This window comes from Callospermophilus lateralis, chromosome 7 (assembly GCF_048772815.1).
Source record: "Callospermophilus lateralis isolate mCalLat2 chromosome 7, mCalLat2.hap1, whole genome shotgun sequence".
Lineage (NCBI taxonomy): Eukaryota > Metazoa > Chordata > Mammalia > Rodentia > Sciuridae > Callospermophilus > Callospermophilus lateralis.
This window is the reverse complement of record NC_135311.1, coordinates 125,407,914-125,426,594: the sequence shown is the minus strand read 5'-3', so window position 1 is coordinate 125,426,594 and position 18,681 is coordinate 125,407,914. Positions and strand designations below refer to the sequence as shown.

Below are 18,681 nucleotides of genomic sequence, written 5' to 3'. Positions count from 1 at the left end.
GACCACTCTGAGGAACTGACATTAGAATCAAGGCTTGTCTTCTGTTGCATGACTTAATGAATAAGGGTTATGCTTGGCATAGAAATGGTCAGGTAATCATTAACAGTTGAAGACCAAAAGGCAAACCAGTGTTCTTGTTCACTTGGACTTCATGAAAATCGAATTTTTCTGTATCCTTCCCATTAAAACCAAGTATCATAACACCTGTTTTTCTCTCCTGCCTGAGAAATGTAGCTGTGATTACTGAAACCTGGCTGCAGTGAAGGCAGTGGTTTTCAGGAGATAGAATGCTGACAGTTTTATCTGTGAATTGATGTTTGTATATTCAGATGTATACTTTAGTAGGGAGTCTTGTGTGTGTGCATGTTTTAACTCACATTATGATCCTTCTGCCTTTTAGCTTTATTTTCTCTTTTTTAAATTCCCTTTTTCATTCTCTCACTGGTATCTAACTCTTATAAGTAGTACGCAAAGTACATGGAAACGGTCAGTAAATTTATCACCCAGAACTGGTAAAAGGCCTGGAGAAGCGATTTATACCACTTTTGGAACAATTTCATTTCTGAGAAGATTCCTACTATCTGCTTACCTCTGTTGGAAAGGCCTGGGTAACTGGAGGCCTTCCTTTGTCCCACAAACAGGTTGGTTGGTTGGTTTGTTTATTTTTTGGTACTAAAAGTTGAACCCAGGAGCACTCAAGCACTGAGCCACCCCCCCCCCCCCCCGTCTTTTAATTAATTATTATTTTTTTGGTACCGGGGATTGAACTAGAGGTGCTTAATCACTGAGCCACATCAACAGTCCTTTTTTGAATTTTTTTTTTAAATAAGTGCCTTTTATTTTTATTTATTTATTTTTAGAGAGAGTGAGTGAGTGATTTATTTATTTTAGTTTTCAGTGGACACAACATCTTTGTTTGTATGTGGTGCTGAGGATCGAACTCCGGGCCTCAGCCATGTCAGGCGAGCACCCTACTGCTTGAGCCACATCCCCAGCCCCCCTTTTTTGAATTTTACTTAGAGACGGGGTCTTGCTAAGTTGTTTAAGGCCTTGCTAAATTGCATGGGCTGTCTTTGATCCTCCTGTCTTAGCATCCCGGGCTGCTGGGATTATAGGCATGCACCACCATTCCTACCCAAACAGAGGTTTTTAAATGGTTTCTCTCTACCTCTTCTCATTTTTCATTTTATTGCTTTTGGTCTGGAGGCAGATTTTTAGTCCTCCTCAATCTGTTTTTGGGGTTCTCTTGGCCCAGGACAGATTTGTAACATTCTTGTTTTTCTTTCCAGTTTGTGATTTGAATCCTCTGCTTTCCCAGAGCAGCTTTGAACTGGCTTCTTTAAAACCCCAACTTAAAACCTCAAGTGACCAATACTGCTTTCATTATGGTATTTTGGGTTAAAGTAAAATGAGATTGAGATAGTTGGGCTCACTCACCAGACAAATATACCAGTGGAATATTCTGGTGCCTTGAACAAGAGAATCTCAAAAGAGTATATGAACCAAAGCAGAATGGGGGGGATGGGGGAGGGCAGAGGATTAGATGTTGACTACACTTCCATAGCTGAGTATGCCAAGTATCCATCCCAATGTGATTATAGTAGTAAGAGTGCAAATAGAGAAGAGAGTCAATAAGCTTCTAAAAGAAGCTGGTAACCTTGTCCCATGTATTTCTGGTTTAAATCACGAAGCCAGGTCTCCTATACACATTTGTCTGGACAATGGTATACAGGAGATTGTTAGCAACATACATTTATGGCTTTGAAAAGTGCTGGGGAATTTGCACACATCTATGGTTTTCCATTCAGTGAATTGCTGACCTTAAGTCCTAAAGATCTGGAGGCATGTTGATCTTAATAAGATTGGTTTATTAAGGTTGGGTCATTCCTTAACTTATATAATTGTGCCAGTTAAGAGTAGAACTGGGGGTCCTAGAGAAAGATATTTTGGGGAAGTGGTTCAAGGCCATGCTAGAAATTAATGAAAAAAGCACATGGTATTATTGCTGCCACTTGGTGTCTTTATCAAAATACATCACTTGATTGGATTGATGTACAAACATGACTACAAAGGAATCCCTGACTGCATGTAAATTAGGTTCCTTTATCACAGTGTTGTGTCACAGATATATTTTTTAGCATAGAAAGAAAAACTTCAGCAGAAGGTAGAATTATGTAGAGAACTTTAGTATCTTTTTGTATAATCTTGGAATAACCAGACCAAGTTTGGAGTTTTATAGATAAAATAAAAGTATGGGAGAAGGGGTTGGGGATTTAGCTCAGTGGCAGAGCACTTGCCTAGCATGCACAAGGCCTGAGTTTGAAAAGAGTATGTGAGAAAGCAAATTCTCTTTTTAAAGAGAAAGCAAATGAGGTCTTACAGTTTTATGGCTAAGAGGCAATTGTTGGCCTTTACTTATTGTGGAGCACTTACCTGCAAATCTGTTTGACATGGAAGAGGAAGGAATTTTAGAAATTAATAGAAACAAGTATGAATCAAAATAGTATTATCTGTGCTGAAAAACTGGAACATACACTCCTGAGTAAAGCTGTTTGTAAAGTAACACCTTTCCTCTCTACATATTCCTTAAATGTACTGTATCATTTAGTGATAGGTGATGACAATTAACTTGGGTGTAAGGACACCAAAATACTGCCCCACTTAATCAGGCTTGTGGTCCATCTATACTAAGGTCCTTTCCTTAGTAGAAGAATCAGAGAATGGTTTGTGGTAGGAAGGTGCCTTATTTTGGTGTCACCCCTTACTACCTCCTATGGGTAATAAGGTTTGTACTTTAATTTTTGAGCATGTGCTGGGATATAGTGCACCAACCAGTCTTTTTTAGATACCGTCAAGATATCTCAGACTTTGGTCATATTCCCCATTTCAGGATAAGAACTTTTTTTTTTCCCCAGTAGAAAATGGGTTTTATTTTGTAAACATTAATGTATTAAACATAATATATATAATATACATTATACATATATTATTTTTATTTGAATTGTATATATGAATTGGATGTTATAACTAGTTTTTTTTTTTTTTTAATTGTGTTAGAGGTATTTTCACCGAACAAGGTTGACTGGTTACCCCAATATTACAGCAAATATAGTCTGAGAGCATTTTTTTAAAAAAAAATTCTTTATTCATTTGGGATATTTGTTCTCTGAAGAGTGGGTGGCAAAGATTTTCTCCCATTCTATAGGTTATCTCTTCATTCTACTAATTGTTTCCTTGGTTGTACAGAAGCCTTTAAATTTGATGCTATTTGATTTATTGATTCTTTATCCTATTTCCTGAGCTATAGGAATTCTATTCAGGAAATCTTTGCCTATGCCTGTATGTTGAAGTGTTTCCCCAATTATTTCTTTGAATAGTTGCAAAGTTTGGATCTAACATTTTGGCCTTCAATCAGGCTAAGAGATCTGGATCTAGTTTTCTTCTATGTATGGATATACAATGTTTCCAGGACCACTTGTTAAATAGACTTTCTTTTTTTAAAATTTTTATTGTTGGTTGTTCAAAACATTACATAGTTCTTGATATATCATTTTTTTATATCATATTTCACACTTTGATTCAAGTGGGTTATGAACTCCCATTTTTACACCGTATACAGATTGCAGAATCACATCGGTTACACATCCATTGATTTACCTGTTGCCATACTAGTGTCTGTTATATTCTGCTGCCTTTCCTATCCTCTACTATCCCCCTTCCCCTCCCCTCCTTAAATAGACTTTCTATTCTCCAATGTATATTTATGTTAGTTTTGTCAAGAGCATGATGTCTATAGCCATGTGGAATTACCTCTGTGTCTTCTACTCTGTTAGGATAAGAACTTTTTCAGTGCTCACCTAATTGTCTAATCTAGTTGCTGAAATGTTGTCTAAGGCATAAAATAGTTGCCAACATAAGAATCATATGGCATAATCTTTTTTGAATAACCTGTAAGCATCTACCATATGCTAGTTGCTTAAGTTAATACAACAGGTGCTTATTGAGCTTCTGTAATGCTATCAGGCAGTGTGTTGTGAGCCTAAGAGTCATAATTCTTGCCACTGTGGATTACTTTCTAGTGGGGAAGAAATATGTAAGCAAATCACAAATAACTATATCATTATAATTATAATAAATGCCCTAGAGGAAAAGTATCACCTTTGGTAAAGTGTCTTCTAACTGTTGTTTAAAATGAGTTTTTATGTTCATCTTGGCTAGTGGGTGGCTTTGCACTGTTAAGCTCTCGGGGTGGGTACTGGTCAGTTCTGACTCCCTTTCCCTTGGCTGCTCCAGGGTCAAATGTTACAGGAAGTTACCCATCTGAGGTGTAAGGGGCTGGGTCACTGTTTCTCAGCAAGGCTTTTTGTGTGGAGCTGTATTGCAGGATGTTTGGCATTCTGCTCCCCAGGTAATAAATGCCAGAAGCATTATAGCATCACTGTGATAATCCAAAAAAAAAAAAAAAAAAAAAAAGCACTTTTTAAAATACATTTATTTCCAAACACTTCTCAGTGGCTGGTATTGCCCCAGTTGAAAACTATTGGCTGTACTGTCAGAATTCTTGGAAGGAGTTATTGAACAAATTCCTCTGGGAGAACAGACTGAAAGTAGGTGGTGCTTGAGACTTGGACTGGTCAACCTTTTTGGTGTCTGACTTGAGTGTTCATGTTTTTTAAGTAGGTATTTTGAAACTGTGCTTTCAAACCCCATTCTGCCTTTTCTCCTGTTGAGGGTGGAGTGGGAAGTAATGTCTGTTGTGTACTTTATGGACTGGCACTGTAACAAGCATTTTCACATAATGTATTTAAACTGTCTCCTATTTTTTTTTTGCGGGGGGGTGGGGTGGTTACCGGGGATTTAACTCAGGGGCACTTGACCACTGGGCCACATCCCCAGCCCTATTTTACATTTTATTTAGAGACAGGGTCTCATTCAGTTGCTTAGCACCTCTCCATTGCTGAGGCTGGCTTTGAACTGGCGATCCTCCTGCCTCAGCCTCCCTGGGATTACAGACATGTGCCACCATGCCTGGTTTCCTATCTTTGTTAAACACAAGTTTTTCTGCCCCTCGCCCCCCACTGGGATCCAACACACCACACGGACTCTACCACTTAGCTACATCCCAGTTCTTTTTTGGGGGGTGTGGGGGGTACTGGGGATTGAACCCCAGGCACTCAACCACTGAGCCACATTTTCAGCCTTATTTTGTATTTTATTTAGAGACAGGGTCTCACTGAGTTGCTTAGCACCTCACTGTTGATGAGCCTGACTTTGAATTTGCGATCCTCCTGTCTCAGCCTCCCAAGCTGCTGGGATTACAGGCGTGAATTACCATGTCTGGCCCCAGTTCTCTTTTTAATGATTACTTTATTTGGAGACAGGGTCTTGCTAAATTGTCCAGGCTGGTCTCCAACTTGCTGTCCTCCTGCCTCGGCCTCCTCCAGTGTACCTGGCTAAATGTAGATTTTTAATTCCTGTTTTACAGATGGTTCTAATGAAATGACTTGTTCAAAGTGGTGTCAAATCCTGTACTTTTCAAAAAGAGTAACCTTATTTGATTGCCTAGTTTCTAGTTGGCCACTTTGGGCTCTTGGTCTTGAGTGTATGGGATCAGATGTTAACTGTTTTGGTTTCTGCACTTTACTATCAGAAATCAGACTCATGTAGGATGGTAATTGCTAAAAGGTGCTGGAGGATACAGCAGTGAATTAAACACATGTAGAAGTATACTCCTTGGAGTTTATATTATAGTCCAGAACATGAACATTAAACAAAGTAAGGGAGCTGAGAGTGTAACTCAGGGGTACAGATTTTGCCTAGCATGTTCAAGACCCTGGGTTCAATCCCCACTTAAAAAAGAACCACACACACACAAAAAAACACTTTGTGTGCTATGCTGTGTGTCAGGAGAAAATGTTAATCAGGACCAAGTATAGAGGTGTGCAGGGTTAAAATTTTTATTTGGGAGGAAAAAAATAAATTTTTCAGTTGGAGGAATCAGTGACTACAAAGTCTGATTCTGGAGACTGTCCAGCTGGATTCAGGCAGTTTCCCATGTCCTTCCCCGGTGCTGCCTGCGCCCCCCCCCCCCCATGGTTGTGCTTAGCAGTAAAGTGCTCACCTAGCATGCAGGAGGCCCTGGGTTGGATCCTCAGCACCATACCAAATAAATAAATAAGAACTATTGTTTCCAACTACAATTGAAAATAAGAAAAGTGTCCCCCCCCCCTTGTTAACTCACTGCATTCAACACCCCACCCCACCCCCAATCTGTGGTTTTGCTTTCTGCAATTTCAGTTCCTACAGTCAACTGCTGTTTGGAAATATTAAAGGAATACTCTATATTTTTGAAAGACCATATATTAAATATATTTTAATTTTTCTGTTAGTTACTGTTGTTAATCCCTTACTGTGCTTAATACATAAATTAAACTATCACAGGTGTGTATTATTGTATTTTTGTATAGGAAATAATATAGTATAAATGGTGTTTGGTACCATCTGCACTTTTGGAGGAGGGACTACTGTATTGTTATATTTATTCTCTTGATGAGCAAACTGAGGGACAGAGAAGTTGAAGGCACTGCAAGGCAGAACTCTGAAACCACTGCCCCTGACTGGCAATGTAGGTTCCAAAGCATTACCTCTCAGTAGGAACAGGGCTGAGAATTGCAAGGTTCATAGAGTTTCGTTTTCTCATTATCTTTCCTTTCCTACTTGAAAGTCTATTTTGTAAACTCTGTCTTTCTGGAACTTGTCTTGAAAGTAAACCATATTGTATGCTACGCTGTATGTCAGGAGAAAATGTTAATCAGGGCCAAGTATAGAGGTAAGCAAGAGAATTAAAGTATATACTCTATGTACTCAATGTGAACACATCAGGGACCAGGTATGGGAATTTGGGGAAGCTTGTCTTACTGAGAATGCTGCTCATTTGGAAATTTGGGAGTCTTAGGTGCATTCTTGATTTTTTTCTGTTAGCCAGTCACTGCTCTCTTCGGACCATTGCTTGGCTAAGGAATCAACATGTATCTGAATTACATATGCTCCCTTACTAGACAGGAGAATCTCCTGAGATTAAAAATCCAGATTCTTAGCCATCTTGGAGCTGTTGATTCAGAATCTGGAAAGTAGGATTGGATTGTGTAGTCTAAGAGGTTGGATTACAGGCTGGTTCACTGCACCTCACCAGTGAGGTCTTTTTTTTTGTTCCCCCCAAAGAAACTGGTCTGAGAACTGAGATTGGAACCTTAAGTGTTCTGCCTCTCAGTTTAGTATTCTTCCTACCATGTTGTACTGCTGCCTTACTCCTGAGAATTATAAAGAAGGGGATGTTTAATTTTATCAGATGGCATTTTTGATTTCTGCTTAATCATTATCTTGGGGCTTTACTATTGTTTTTAGAGTCCTGAATTATAACAATATATACCCAAAGAGGAGTTTTTTCTAAACAAGTTGTTTGGTTTCCTTAGAGGCTTTTATAATTTATTAGAAATAGGGAGGAACTGGTTACCTGAGTCTGGTCATTTAAAAAAAAAAAAAAGTCATCTTCATTATTTTAGGAAGAGTCTTCTTTTTGTAAAATGTGGCTAATGAAAGTGTTACAGATGAAAAGAAGGATTTTACCATTTGTTGGGAAGTTCATTAGTTTCAAGCTCTAGCTGCTTTGTTTCAAGTGTTCTTTCTGATGCCAAATAAGAAATAAAGAAATACCAGCCACCTGGTTGTGGTTTTTCTGGCATGGTTCTTAGGTGGACAGCTGTGAGGTGGTTATTACAGTTGGCTCTCATAATCTGTTTGAGTTTTTGTTAGATGATTTGATGACTCTTCCCCCTTTGGTCTCCTTTTTCTAACCTTAGTGAGTTTTCTCTAATCTTCTAGTCAGGAAGGATAGAGCACAGGAGCCTAAATACTCACCAGTGAGGTCTTTTTTTGTCATTCTGTTTCACTTTTGCAGTAGTATGGGTTGGAAGGTCCTGAGGATGAGGTCAAACCCTTTTGGGGGTTTCCTCCGGTTGGTTCTTCAGGAGATATATTGGAAACGGGGAAATTTTTATTCTTAAGCTCGGAAATTTATGGAAGTTTCAACAGATTAAAAACAAGAAACTCTTTTTGGGGTAGTAGTTGCAAACTAGTTGTTGGTTAGTTCTCTCACCAAAGACAGAAAAAGCTTGTTTAGAACTTGAATGAACCAGAACTAGAATGAAAGAACTGTTTTCCATTTTCTGAAGTAGAAAATTGGGGTGTGGTTCCCAGTTGATGTATGAGTGAGAATCTTGGGTCAAGTGTGTTTGATTTCCTAGGTCGGGTATTGATATATCTGATGAGATTATAATTCTGTTATCATTTTAGCTTCAAGAAATCTTTAATGATGTCTGGTGAGGCCAAATAAGAGGTTAAGGATCTCTTATTGTCCTGGGTCACATAAACAGTCATGTTTCCCTACTGTTTAAAAATAAAACAAGATGAAGTTGGTCTCCTTATTATTAGGAGACAGGGTCTAGGAGTAGAACTAAAATGAGAAGGATTCTGAAGAGTTTCTCTTCAGTTGGGGTGTAGAGGTCTTTGACTAGTCTTCAAAGCCATGACTTGCTAGAAGAGGGGAAAAGGAAAGAAAGAAGAATGGATAGGATTAGGGGCTATTAGATACTGATGTCTGTGGCTGAGGAAGAGAGGGACAATGGGAATGCTTAATTCTGGTCAACTTATGTATATGAGTGTACAGAGAGTGTTTTTTTTGTGGAAGTCTACTTTTAAAAATCTTAGTCCTGAAATCTAAGTGAGCTCCTTGGAGCTGGCAGGAAAGTGAAAGCTTGTTGGTTGGGAGAGGCCTTAAGTTTTATACTTGTCCCTGCCTGCAGTGCCCCTTAACAGGAGAGGGTCCCTATGGGAACTGGATCAACAGCTGCCGCCTGTCCCTGGAATCACAGGAAGCGGAGGCTGGGTGCCTTTGTATAGGAGCTCCGCCGCCAGACAATAGTTTGTGCTGGCGGGGCCATGTGGCGAGTCACGTGACCTGGGGCTGTTTTCTGCTGGGGTCCTTACCCATCTGTTCTCTCGGCTCTTTCTGGGTTATCAGGCGCCAGTCCAAGTCCTCCCAGGCAGCCAGCTTCATGGCCAGAGATTACGAGCACTAACCTTCCTGGCAGGGGCGGTGTGGCTTCGAGTTTATGCAGATTAGCCATGTGTTTCTCACTTCAAGGCGTTCCACAGGAAAAGCCTTTTCCTGTGTTTGGCTCTCAGTGGGCGGTTCCCAGCTTACTGTACTGGGACTCGGCAAGCAGCAGGCATGCACGAGAGGGATCACAGTACACTGGCCCCCCTCTCCCATTCCACCTCCAGTGCTACGTCACCACAACACAACCACTCGCGCTCTCATACTGTTGGTGTCATTCATTCGGTGCCAAGATTGCTTTAAAAAATTCCCTTGGCCCCAGTTCAAACAGGAGTACAGCTGGGATGTGTTAGATTTTAGGCAGTCTGCCCTCAATTTGAGATGAGTTATAAATAGCAGTGCCGACTTCCTTAACTACCGCTCTCTGAGGTAAAATGCAGGTTAATTACTGTGGGAATCAATTAGGGGGTTCTTTCGGTTAAAGAGCCAGGGATGCATTTTTTATTGTTATTATTAAAAGTCATACAACAAATCTGGCCAGGATTAAATTGAAAGTGCAAGAAGTAAGAAATAATATTTAACTGTCTAAAATCCAAGGTTATGGCTCTGGTTTATACTAGCCCCCAACTGTTTGACATTTAGGGTGACAGAGCAAGTAAGTGGTGGTCAAGATTTCTCCTTTCTGATGGACACCTTTTTTGGCAGTTCCTGGCTCCTTTCTCTTTACTCTTTATTTTTAGTCTTGGCCCTGTCAGGTACCGATCTGACCCTTAGAGTTGCTACTTTGGCCAAGTAGCATTATCTTTGGATTGGGCCTAGGGCTTTTCTCTTGGACTTTTATATCAGAATTATAATTTTCTCTTCCCTGCTGCCACCACTACATGAAATGTTTCATTTTAGAGAATGATATATCTCATCTGTCTTCTCTGTTCTCTTCTCAGTCACTCATAGTCAGATGGAGAATTTTGCAAGTCTGTTTAATCTGAGTGTCCAGAAACTGGTTACTTTTGGCTCTATGACACTTAGCCCGATTTTACCTTAATGTTCCAGTCTGTAAAATCACAGCAGCTTCTGAGGGTCATTGTGGCTTTCCTTGGTACAATAAGGGATTACAATAGCTAGCTGGTCTGGAGGGGCTTGTAATTCTGTTTGCCTGGAGCAGGGGAACTCACTCTCTACAAGCTGTTTGTTTTGAATATATTCAGAAGGACAAGCTTGCTAGGCATTCTTGCTTTTGATGCCCCTAAACTGCATCTTCTGATGCATTTCATTTGGCAGGCAGTTTATAACACGGCCAGTGATCTGGAAGAAGATAAATGGTAGATGGAGATGAAGAGTTTTCTTATGGCTCTTTTCCCCTTTTTTATTTTTATTTTTTTATGAATGCAGGAGGGTATATAGCAGGGGGCCTGACTTCCTCGATCAAGGGGCAGCATTTTCCTCTCAATTATGTGTCTCTGTGGCAGAGCCTTTGCTTTTGAAGTGTAATCACAGTAATCTACTCCTGTGGTTTCCCATTGAAAGGATTTCCTCTCTGTCTTTTCCCAGAGTGGAATCTCTGGCTCTTTGCAGCTATGATTTGGTGTTTCCCATCCCCTGCCTTGTGCCTCCAGACTGCTGATACTGACTTTTCTACCTTGCATGTAGTAGGGATTTTTCTGTTGTGAAATTGCTACTTTCTAATAAAACTGATTAGTGAAGATTTTAAGACCCTTTCTTTGTTATGAGAGATTGGGTGATAGCATTTCATCTATATACAAATCACAAATCTTTCATAATGATTTTAAATGTTAGGTTAGGTCCCTTGCTCACCTCCCCTTCTGATAAGAGTAAATATTTAACTTTGATGTGAGACAAGGGTAATCTCTTGGAACTGAATGAATATTTTAGTTTGCTAAATAAGCTATATATACACTCTTGATTATAAGTGTTTGGTGAGGGGTATCTGATGAACAGAAAAAGAAATATCTTAATTTTATTTTTAGAAAAAGAATTTCTGTGTCATTTTTTCTGGACTACAAAAATTTTTTTTAAGCAGTGGGGTTTTTTTTAATTTTTTTTTTTTTTTTTTAGTTGTACACAGTACCTTTATTTTGTTTGTTTATTTATGTGGTGCTGATGATCAAACCCAAGGCCTCACATGTGCTAGGCAAATGCTCTACTGCTGAGCCACAATCCCAGCCCTAAGCAGTGTGTTTGAGCATGCCTGTGCAGTTTTGAAATCCTCTCTGGTATTGGATGGTTATTCTCAAAATGTGATTGTTGTTCTTCCTTTTTTTTTTTTGAGAGAGAGAGAGAGAGAATTTAATATTTATTTTTTAGTTATCAGCAAACACAACATCTTTGTTTGTATGTGGTGCTGAGGATCGAACCCGGGCTGCACGCATGCCAGGCGAGCATGCTACCGCTTGAGCCACATCCCCAGCCCTGTTGTTCTTCCTTGACTGTTTTAATCTCCCCTCTTCCATTCAGTCCAGCCCAATTCATTTTTTTCTGTGTAAAGTCCTGTCTTAGGGTTGGATTTAGAATAAGCCTCTGGCCTTGTGTCTGAATAGTTTAATCTGAGCTTTCTCCTGCTCTCTTCTTGCACTCGAACAGTTCTTGAGCCCTAGATCTGTAATTGGATGTTTGGGGGAACTGAATACCTGAATTCTGGCTTCCCAGAACTTAAGTCTTAGCCAGGTGTGGCGCTTCATGCCTGTAGTCCCAGCTACTCTGGAGGCCAAGGCAGGAACTTTGAAACCAGCCTGGGGAACATAGGAAGACCCCCTCAAAAAAATAAAATAGTCTTAAGAAGTGAAGTAGTTAGCTCAACTAAATGTTAAATCTTGTGGTGCTGACTGAATTTACAATAGGATATTTAGATATGTAAGAGATCAAAGTGTGTTGAAAATGTGGGCAGTGGCTTCATGTTGAAAAGTTGAGTTTCTGCCACCAGAAGCTATTGTGTATAGGAGGGCAGGGCAAGGAATATTGTTATACAGCTGGGCATGTACAATATTGGGAAACTGTGGTACAAATGAAAAAGTGTGTAGAACTGAACCACACTGTACAGCCAGGTGGAAGTACTATTTATCATTATTGATAATTCCTACCCTTTATTGTGCATGTAAATACCAAGCATTGAGCTGGGTGTGGTGGCATACGCCTGTAATCCTAGCAGCTCCAGAGGCTGAGACAGAAGGATAGTGAATTCAAAGCCAGCCTCAGCAACTTAGGTCCTAAGCAACTCATTGAGACCCTGTCTCTAAATAAAATACAAAACAGGGCTGGGGATGTGGATCAATGATTCAGTGCCCCTGAGTTCAATCCCCCGTACCAAAAAAAAAAAAAAAAAAGCACTGGGGCGGGGGTTATATAGCTCAGTGGTAGTGTTTGCCTAGCATGTGTGAGTCACTGGGTTCGATCCTCAGCACCACATAAAAATAAAATTAAATTATTAATTAATAAATAATTAAGAACTTTTTTTTTTAAGAGAGAGAGAGAGAATTATTTATTTTTTAGTTATCGGTGGACACAACATCTTTTGTTTGTATGTGGTGCTGAGGATCGAACCCGGGCCACCGCAGGCGAGCGCACTACCGCTTGAGCCACATCCCCAGCCCCCTGTGTTGTTGTTTGTTATGTGCATTTTAGATGAAGAACTGATATGTTTGAGGTCAGATAGGATTTGAACTCAAATCTATCAAATTTTACTATATTCTGGTTTCTTTGTAGTACTGTTCAGGATGTTTTTTAAAATATATTTTTAGTTGTCAGCAGACTTTATTTATTTGTATGTGATGCTGAGAATCGAAACCAGTGCCTCACACATGCTAGGCAAGCACTCTACCACTGAGCCGGAATCTTAACTCAAGTACTGCTCAGGATTTAATAGGAAGTTTGGAGCTTTTATTGAGCAGGGAGTGATAAAAGTGATTTGGGAACATTGCCTTAGAATGGTACTGTCCAATATAGCCACTAGTCACATGGGACTGCATGTGAATTTAAATTAATTAAAAGTAGATAGCCAGACACAGTGACCCACGCCTGTAATCCCAGTGGTTCAGGAGGCTGAGGGAGGGGTGTGTGAGTTCAAAGCCAGCTTCAGCAAAATCAGGCACCAAGCAACTCAGATCCTGGTTCTAAATAAAATATAAATAGGGCTGAGAATGTGGCCCAGTGGTTGAATGCCCCTGAGTTTAATCCCTGATACCAAAAAAGAAAAAAAAAAGGTAGATAAAATATTTCGGTTCATCAGTCATATTTTATATTCTAAATATTTAATAATTGCTACATGTCCATAAAATTCTGTTAAACAGAGATTCACTAGATCCTTGGTTCTCAGCTAATAGTATACATCAGAATCATTCAGAGATCTTAAGGGGAGGTACAGGGAGGAGCCCCAGTCCTTCCAGTCCCACTAAATTGGAATCTCTAGGGAGAGGCCCAGGCATTTGTGAATCTTCACAGACTATTCTAATCTGCAGCCCCTGTTAATAGCTGCTGCTCTAGAAGCTCCATGGTAACCATGGTAATGACTGCCTCTCATGTTCAGAGAAGACCTAGACTGACAGAGATACCCACAGCAGGTTGGTCTCTGTTCAGCAAATGTCTCTTCACTTGGAGCCAGATAGAAACTACCTTCTGTGGGGCTGAGATGAAGACTTCGATATGATATGTGGCATGATGTGGCCATGTAACCCCTTGAGCTCTTTACAAGAGAGAATGGTAATATTTGGCTTCATTGCCAGGCGTATCGGGGAAGACCACATGCTATTTATTACTCACTAGCCCAATTGTTGCTAAATTAGAACTTCTTAAATAGTCCTGAGAGAATTCATATAGCTCCAGAATTATGGCTGGTAACATTATTGGAGCTTCTGAGCTTCTAATACTGATGCAGGACTTGAATGAAAGTTGTTAGGATTGCACAGCACTGTGACACACACCTGTAATCCCAGTGACAATGGAGGCCGAGACGGGAAGATTGAAATTTTAAGGTCAGCTTCAGCAATTTAGTCAGACCCTATTTCAAAATAAAAGAAAGCTTAGTGGCAACATGCCCCTGTACCAGGGGCAGGGAAGGAGGGGAGTTGTTAGGATCATTAGAAACAGCCCTTTAATAACACTAACATGGAGTAGTGATTTGGGACACAGTTTGACTCTCTATAGTTTGGGAGAGGAGTGCTCCCATCATCATATTACCTTTTTAGCTGAGATTTCAGCTCTAGTATAAGAGAAAACTCTGCTTCTGCTGTTTTCCTGTTGGTATTTAGAACAGCAGCTTTTGTGGATTATTGTCATACCATTTTTCTTCATGACAGCTCTTGTTTTGTGTTTCCTTTCCACCCAGCGGTTCTCTCTGATTGAGAGAACCCCACCCCCCAAAACCATTTTATTTTTGAGATAGAGGCTTTCCAAGTTACCCAGGCTAGCCTCAGGTTGCAATCCTCCTTAGCCTTCTAAGCGGCTGGGATTACAGGTGTGTGCTACAATGCCTGCACTCTACTTCCTCTATTATAAAACATTTAGTAGGGTTTTCTTTTGTATTAGGGATTGAATTCAGGGGCACTTTACCCCTGAGTCACATCCCCAGTCCTTTTTATTTTTTATTTTGAGGTAGGGTCTTACTGAGTTGCCCAGGCCGGCCTCAAACTTGCGGTCCTCTTGCCTCAGCCTCTAATATTACAGGCATGCACCACCATGCCTTGCAGTTTAGTGTGATCCCTGGACCAGAAGTGTCGGCCTCACCTCGGAATTTGTTATAAGTAGATAGCCTAGGTCCAACCCTGAAGCTACTGAACCAGAGACTCTGGGGATGGTGCCCAGTGTTTCTGTGGTTTAACAAACCTTCCAAGTGATTTTTGAGGCATGATAAACTTTGAGACCTACTGAATTTGATTTGAGAGTTAATGATACTTAGACCTAGAATACTAATATCTATTCTCCGACCCCAATTTAAGATTCACTTTCAAGTTTCATATCAAGCCCAAACCTATCTTCCCACTGAGTATATTTAAGGGGTGTTTGCTAATAAATCCCTCCCTTCTGTATCACAGTAGTTATAGGTAGGTATTTTTGGCAGACGAAAAGTATGAGAGCATTCTGTATTGTGCAGCTCCAATAGGATAAAGGCATGTCAAAAAGTCAATGAGTTGATTGAACCTGTTGTTCTCTAGAGAGCTGGAAAGAAAGCTGTTTATAGACAAATGCTTTTGATTTAAACTTTGAACTATTGTTGGTGCTGTGCTGTACCTCTCTATCTTGTTCTTTAAAGAGACAAAAATTCTATCATTATGTCCTAACTTGATTTTAGAGAAAATGAACTTTTCACTTCAGATGCATAAGGCTCTAAATTAGAGTCACTGTTCCCTCAACAACTGTTACTTGGCTTCTTTGCTCATTTGAAGAAAGCATAATTTTTAAGTGCTTGGACCATAATGCAAATAGGCTGCAAATGTGCAAAGGAAAAAAGTTTCTACTGTTGGAAGTATAGAAACATCTGGATGCAAAACAAAAACAAACCATCTGGATGCTTGTGTGTTTGAACTCCCAGCCATACTATGTTGATGCATTGGTTTTTATGTTGAACAAGGTCATAGTGCATAACAACAGCATCCTTTCTAATGGAAGGGCCTTAGTTCTGATTTCTGCACCACAGAATGCATATGTTAATTGCTCTGTACCTGACCCATTCCTTGAATCTTCAGCCATACCAAACTTACAAAGTAGTTTTTAGCTTACAAGATGCTTTTCCAAACAATTTTGGTATTTTTATTTTACATATATGTGACTTACAAATGAAGTTTCTGAGGAGGGTTAAATGATCCACTCAAGAGTTACTGAGTCTATTCCATTACTTTTCATAGCAACTGGTTTTCTGTGTGGCATACAGACTTCAAAAGACCCATACATTTGAGTTGTATGTTCTTATTGGCCGGAGACCATCAAAGCTTCAGGTTAATGAAATGCTCTTTATTTTGTAGCCATCCAGTCCAATGGATCAGATGGGCAAGATGAGACCTCAGCCATATGGCGGGACTAACCCATACTCGCAACAACAGGGACCTCCTTCAGGACCGCAGCAAGGACATGGGTACCCAGGGCAGCCATATGGGTCCCAGACTCCGCAGCGGTACCCGATGACCATGCAGGGCCGGGCGCAGAGTGCCATGGGCAGCCTCTCTTATGCACAGCAGGTAGATGGTGACTCTGATTACTTTGACTCTTGTTGCTATTCAGGATCTACTCTCTGAGCTGTAGAATAAAAATATATCCTTAGCTTTCAAGCCTCTTAATAGGGGCAAAGGCCAGCTGGCTCAGTTAATTATGTTGTGCTGTTAATAAGACACAAGTTGTGGGCACCATCCCATGAGAGCTCCAGGGAAAACTTCTCCCTGGCCACAAGCTGTATACCTCCTTTTTTTTTTTTTTTTTTTAAATAAGTTCTGGGGTTTGAATCCAGGGCCTTGTGCATGCTAAGCACACATTCTATCACTGAGCTGCACCCCCAGCCCCTGTTTTTTTTCTCATGACCTATTTGGCCTGCTTATACTCACTGAGTGGTGATCGTTGAAGGAGGTGGGATAGACCTGTCTACTGCTGCTACAAAGAAAACCATTCATAATGTGTGCCCTGGGAATGGAAGAGGCCCTACATGTTTCTCAAGGCCTTCAGCGTATCAACTGTCTGGCTCAAAATGAACGTTTACCAGGGACTAGGAGTGGAAGGAAAAGGGTAGATTATATAATAAAGATACTAATACTATTACAAATGTTAAGATGTTAAGATTGCCTCTCATCTTTTGTCTGGCCTCCCATTTCATTATCTACCTTCTTCCCCTTCCCCTTCCCTTTGATGGAACCCAGGATCTTGTGCATGCTAGGTGATTGTTGTACCACTGAGTTACATCCCCAGCCCCATATCACTATCTTTTTGTTGTAATTTTTTTTATTGACGGAATTTTCTATAATTTATATATGAGTGATACTTCTACTGAAAATGGCAAGGGATAGAATATAAAACTTACTTCTAAGATGCTAAAAGAATACCCTTAAATATAGAAAATGATACATCGAAGGCTGGGAGTATAGTTCAGTAGTAGAGTACTAGTTTAGCATGCACAAGGCCTAAATAAGAGATACTGTCATTTTCCCTCCCTTCCTCCCTCCTTCCCTCCCCCATTGAGATTATTGAGGGGAGATGGGGTGGAATTTGGGGGGAGTATGTGGCTACATACATAGATATATCCCTGGACCCTAAAATAGTGCTTGAGGTATAAGTAAGTACTAGTAGGCCCTCAATTTTTTTTTTTTTTTTCAAATGAAGATTAATGAAATATAGAACTAAAGCAGCTTAGTGAGCCAGGAGTGGTGGCGAATACCTGTAATTCCAGCAACTTGTGAGGCTGAGGCAGGAGAATCACAAGTTTGAGGCTAGCCTCAGCAACTTGTTGAGGTCCTAAGTAACTTAGTGAGACCCTGTCTCAAAAAATTAAAAAAAAAAAAAAAATGAAAAGGTGTGGGCTTGTTGCTCAGTAGTAGGGTGCCCTGGGTTAAATCCCCAGTACCAAAAAATAAAGTAGCTTAATGATTTGTACATTTCTGGATTACAGAACCCTAGGTTTTCAGTTGGCTGAACCAAGCTAGTATTGATTTTTCATTGTGATTTTTCATTGTGACTGGTTTATAAATTCCCAATGTTTATAAAAACAACCTAGGCCATGATGAGAAGAGTAGGCTCATTGGTAAAAATATTCTTCTTAAACTCACGTAAATTGCCCACAAATGAAATAGTATACATTTTCATTGGATGAATGTAGTCCACACCTAACCAAACCACCTAATAAGTTTGGCCATTCTTCCCAGCTCAGTTTAGACAGGAATGGTAAGAAAATATTGGGCCGCCTTAGTATGAGGCTTGACTTGCTTGCTTTTTATATCCTCAGGGCATAGCTTCTGATAGAGTACTTCATATTTCTTCATCTAGAAGACTCATTGCTAAAGTATCTTTTGCTTTTCTACAGATTCCTCCTTATGGACAACAAGGCCCCAGTGGATATGGTCAACAGGGCCAGACTCCATATTACAACCAGCAAAGTCCTCACCCTCAGCAGCAGCAGCCACCCTACTCCCAGCAACCACCATCCCAGACCCCTCACGCTCAACCTTCATATCAGCAGCAGCCACAGTCTCAGCCACCACAGCTCCAGTCCTCTCAGCCTCCATATTCCCAGCAGCCATCTCAGCCTCCACATCAGCAATCCCCAACTCCGTACCCTTCCCAGCAGTCCACGACACAGCAGCATCCCCAGAGCCAACCCCCTTACTCGCAGCCGCAGGCACAGTCTCCCTACCAGCAGCAGCAACCTCAGCAGCCAGCATCCTCGACGCTCTCCCAGCAGGCTGCATATCCTCAGCCCCAGTCTCAGCAGTCCCAGCAAACTGCCTACTCCCAGCAGCGCTTCCCTCCACCACAGGTAAAATGCCCCTGCCTCTTGCCCTTCTCTGTGTGTGGCCACAGATAGGTTGGGGTCTGGTGTCCTGAGAACTTTGTCATGCAAATTGGTTCTCTAATGTGTACTT

General features: G+C 40.6%; 1 protein-coding gene across 2 annotated transcripts in view; it reads left to right on the top strand.

Annotated features, from left to right (window-relative positions):
- The window catches only part of Arid1a (AT-rich interaction domain 1A), a 77,404-nt gene that overhangs the window by 13,843 nt on the left and 44,880 nt on the right, over positions 1–18,681 (top strand). For both annotated transcript variants that reach the window (XM_076860995.2, XM_076860993.2), the window contains exons 2-3: positions 16,084–16,296; positions 18,123–18,575. In XM_076860995.2, the coding sequence (XP_076717110.1) occupies positions 16,084–16,296; positions 18,123–18,575 (666 nt within the window). The remainder of the gene's footprint in view (positions 1–16,083; positions 16,297–18,122; positions 18,576–18,681) is intronic.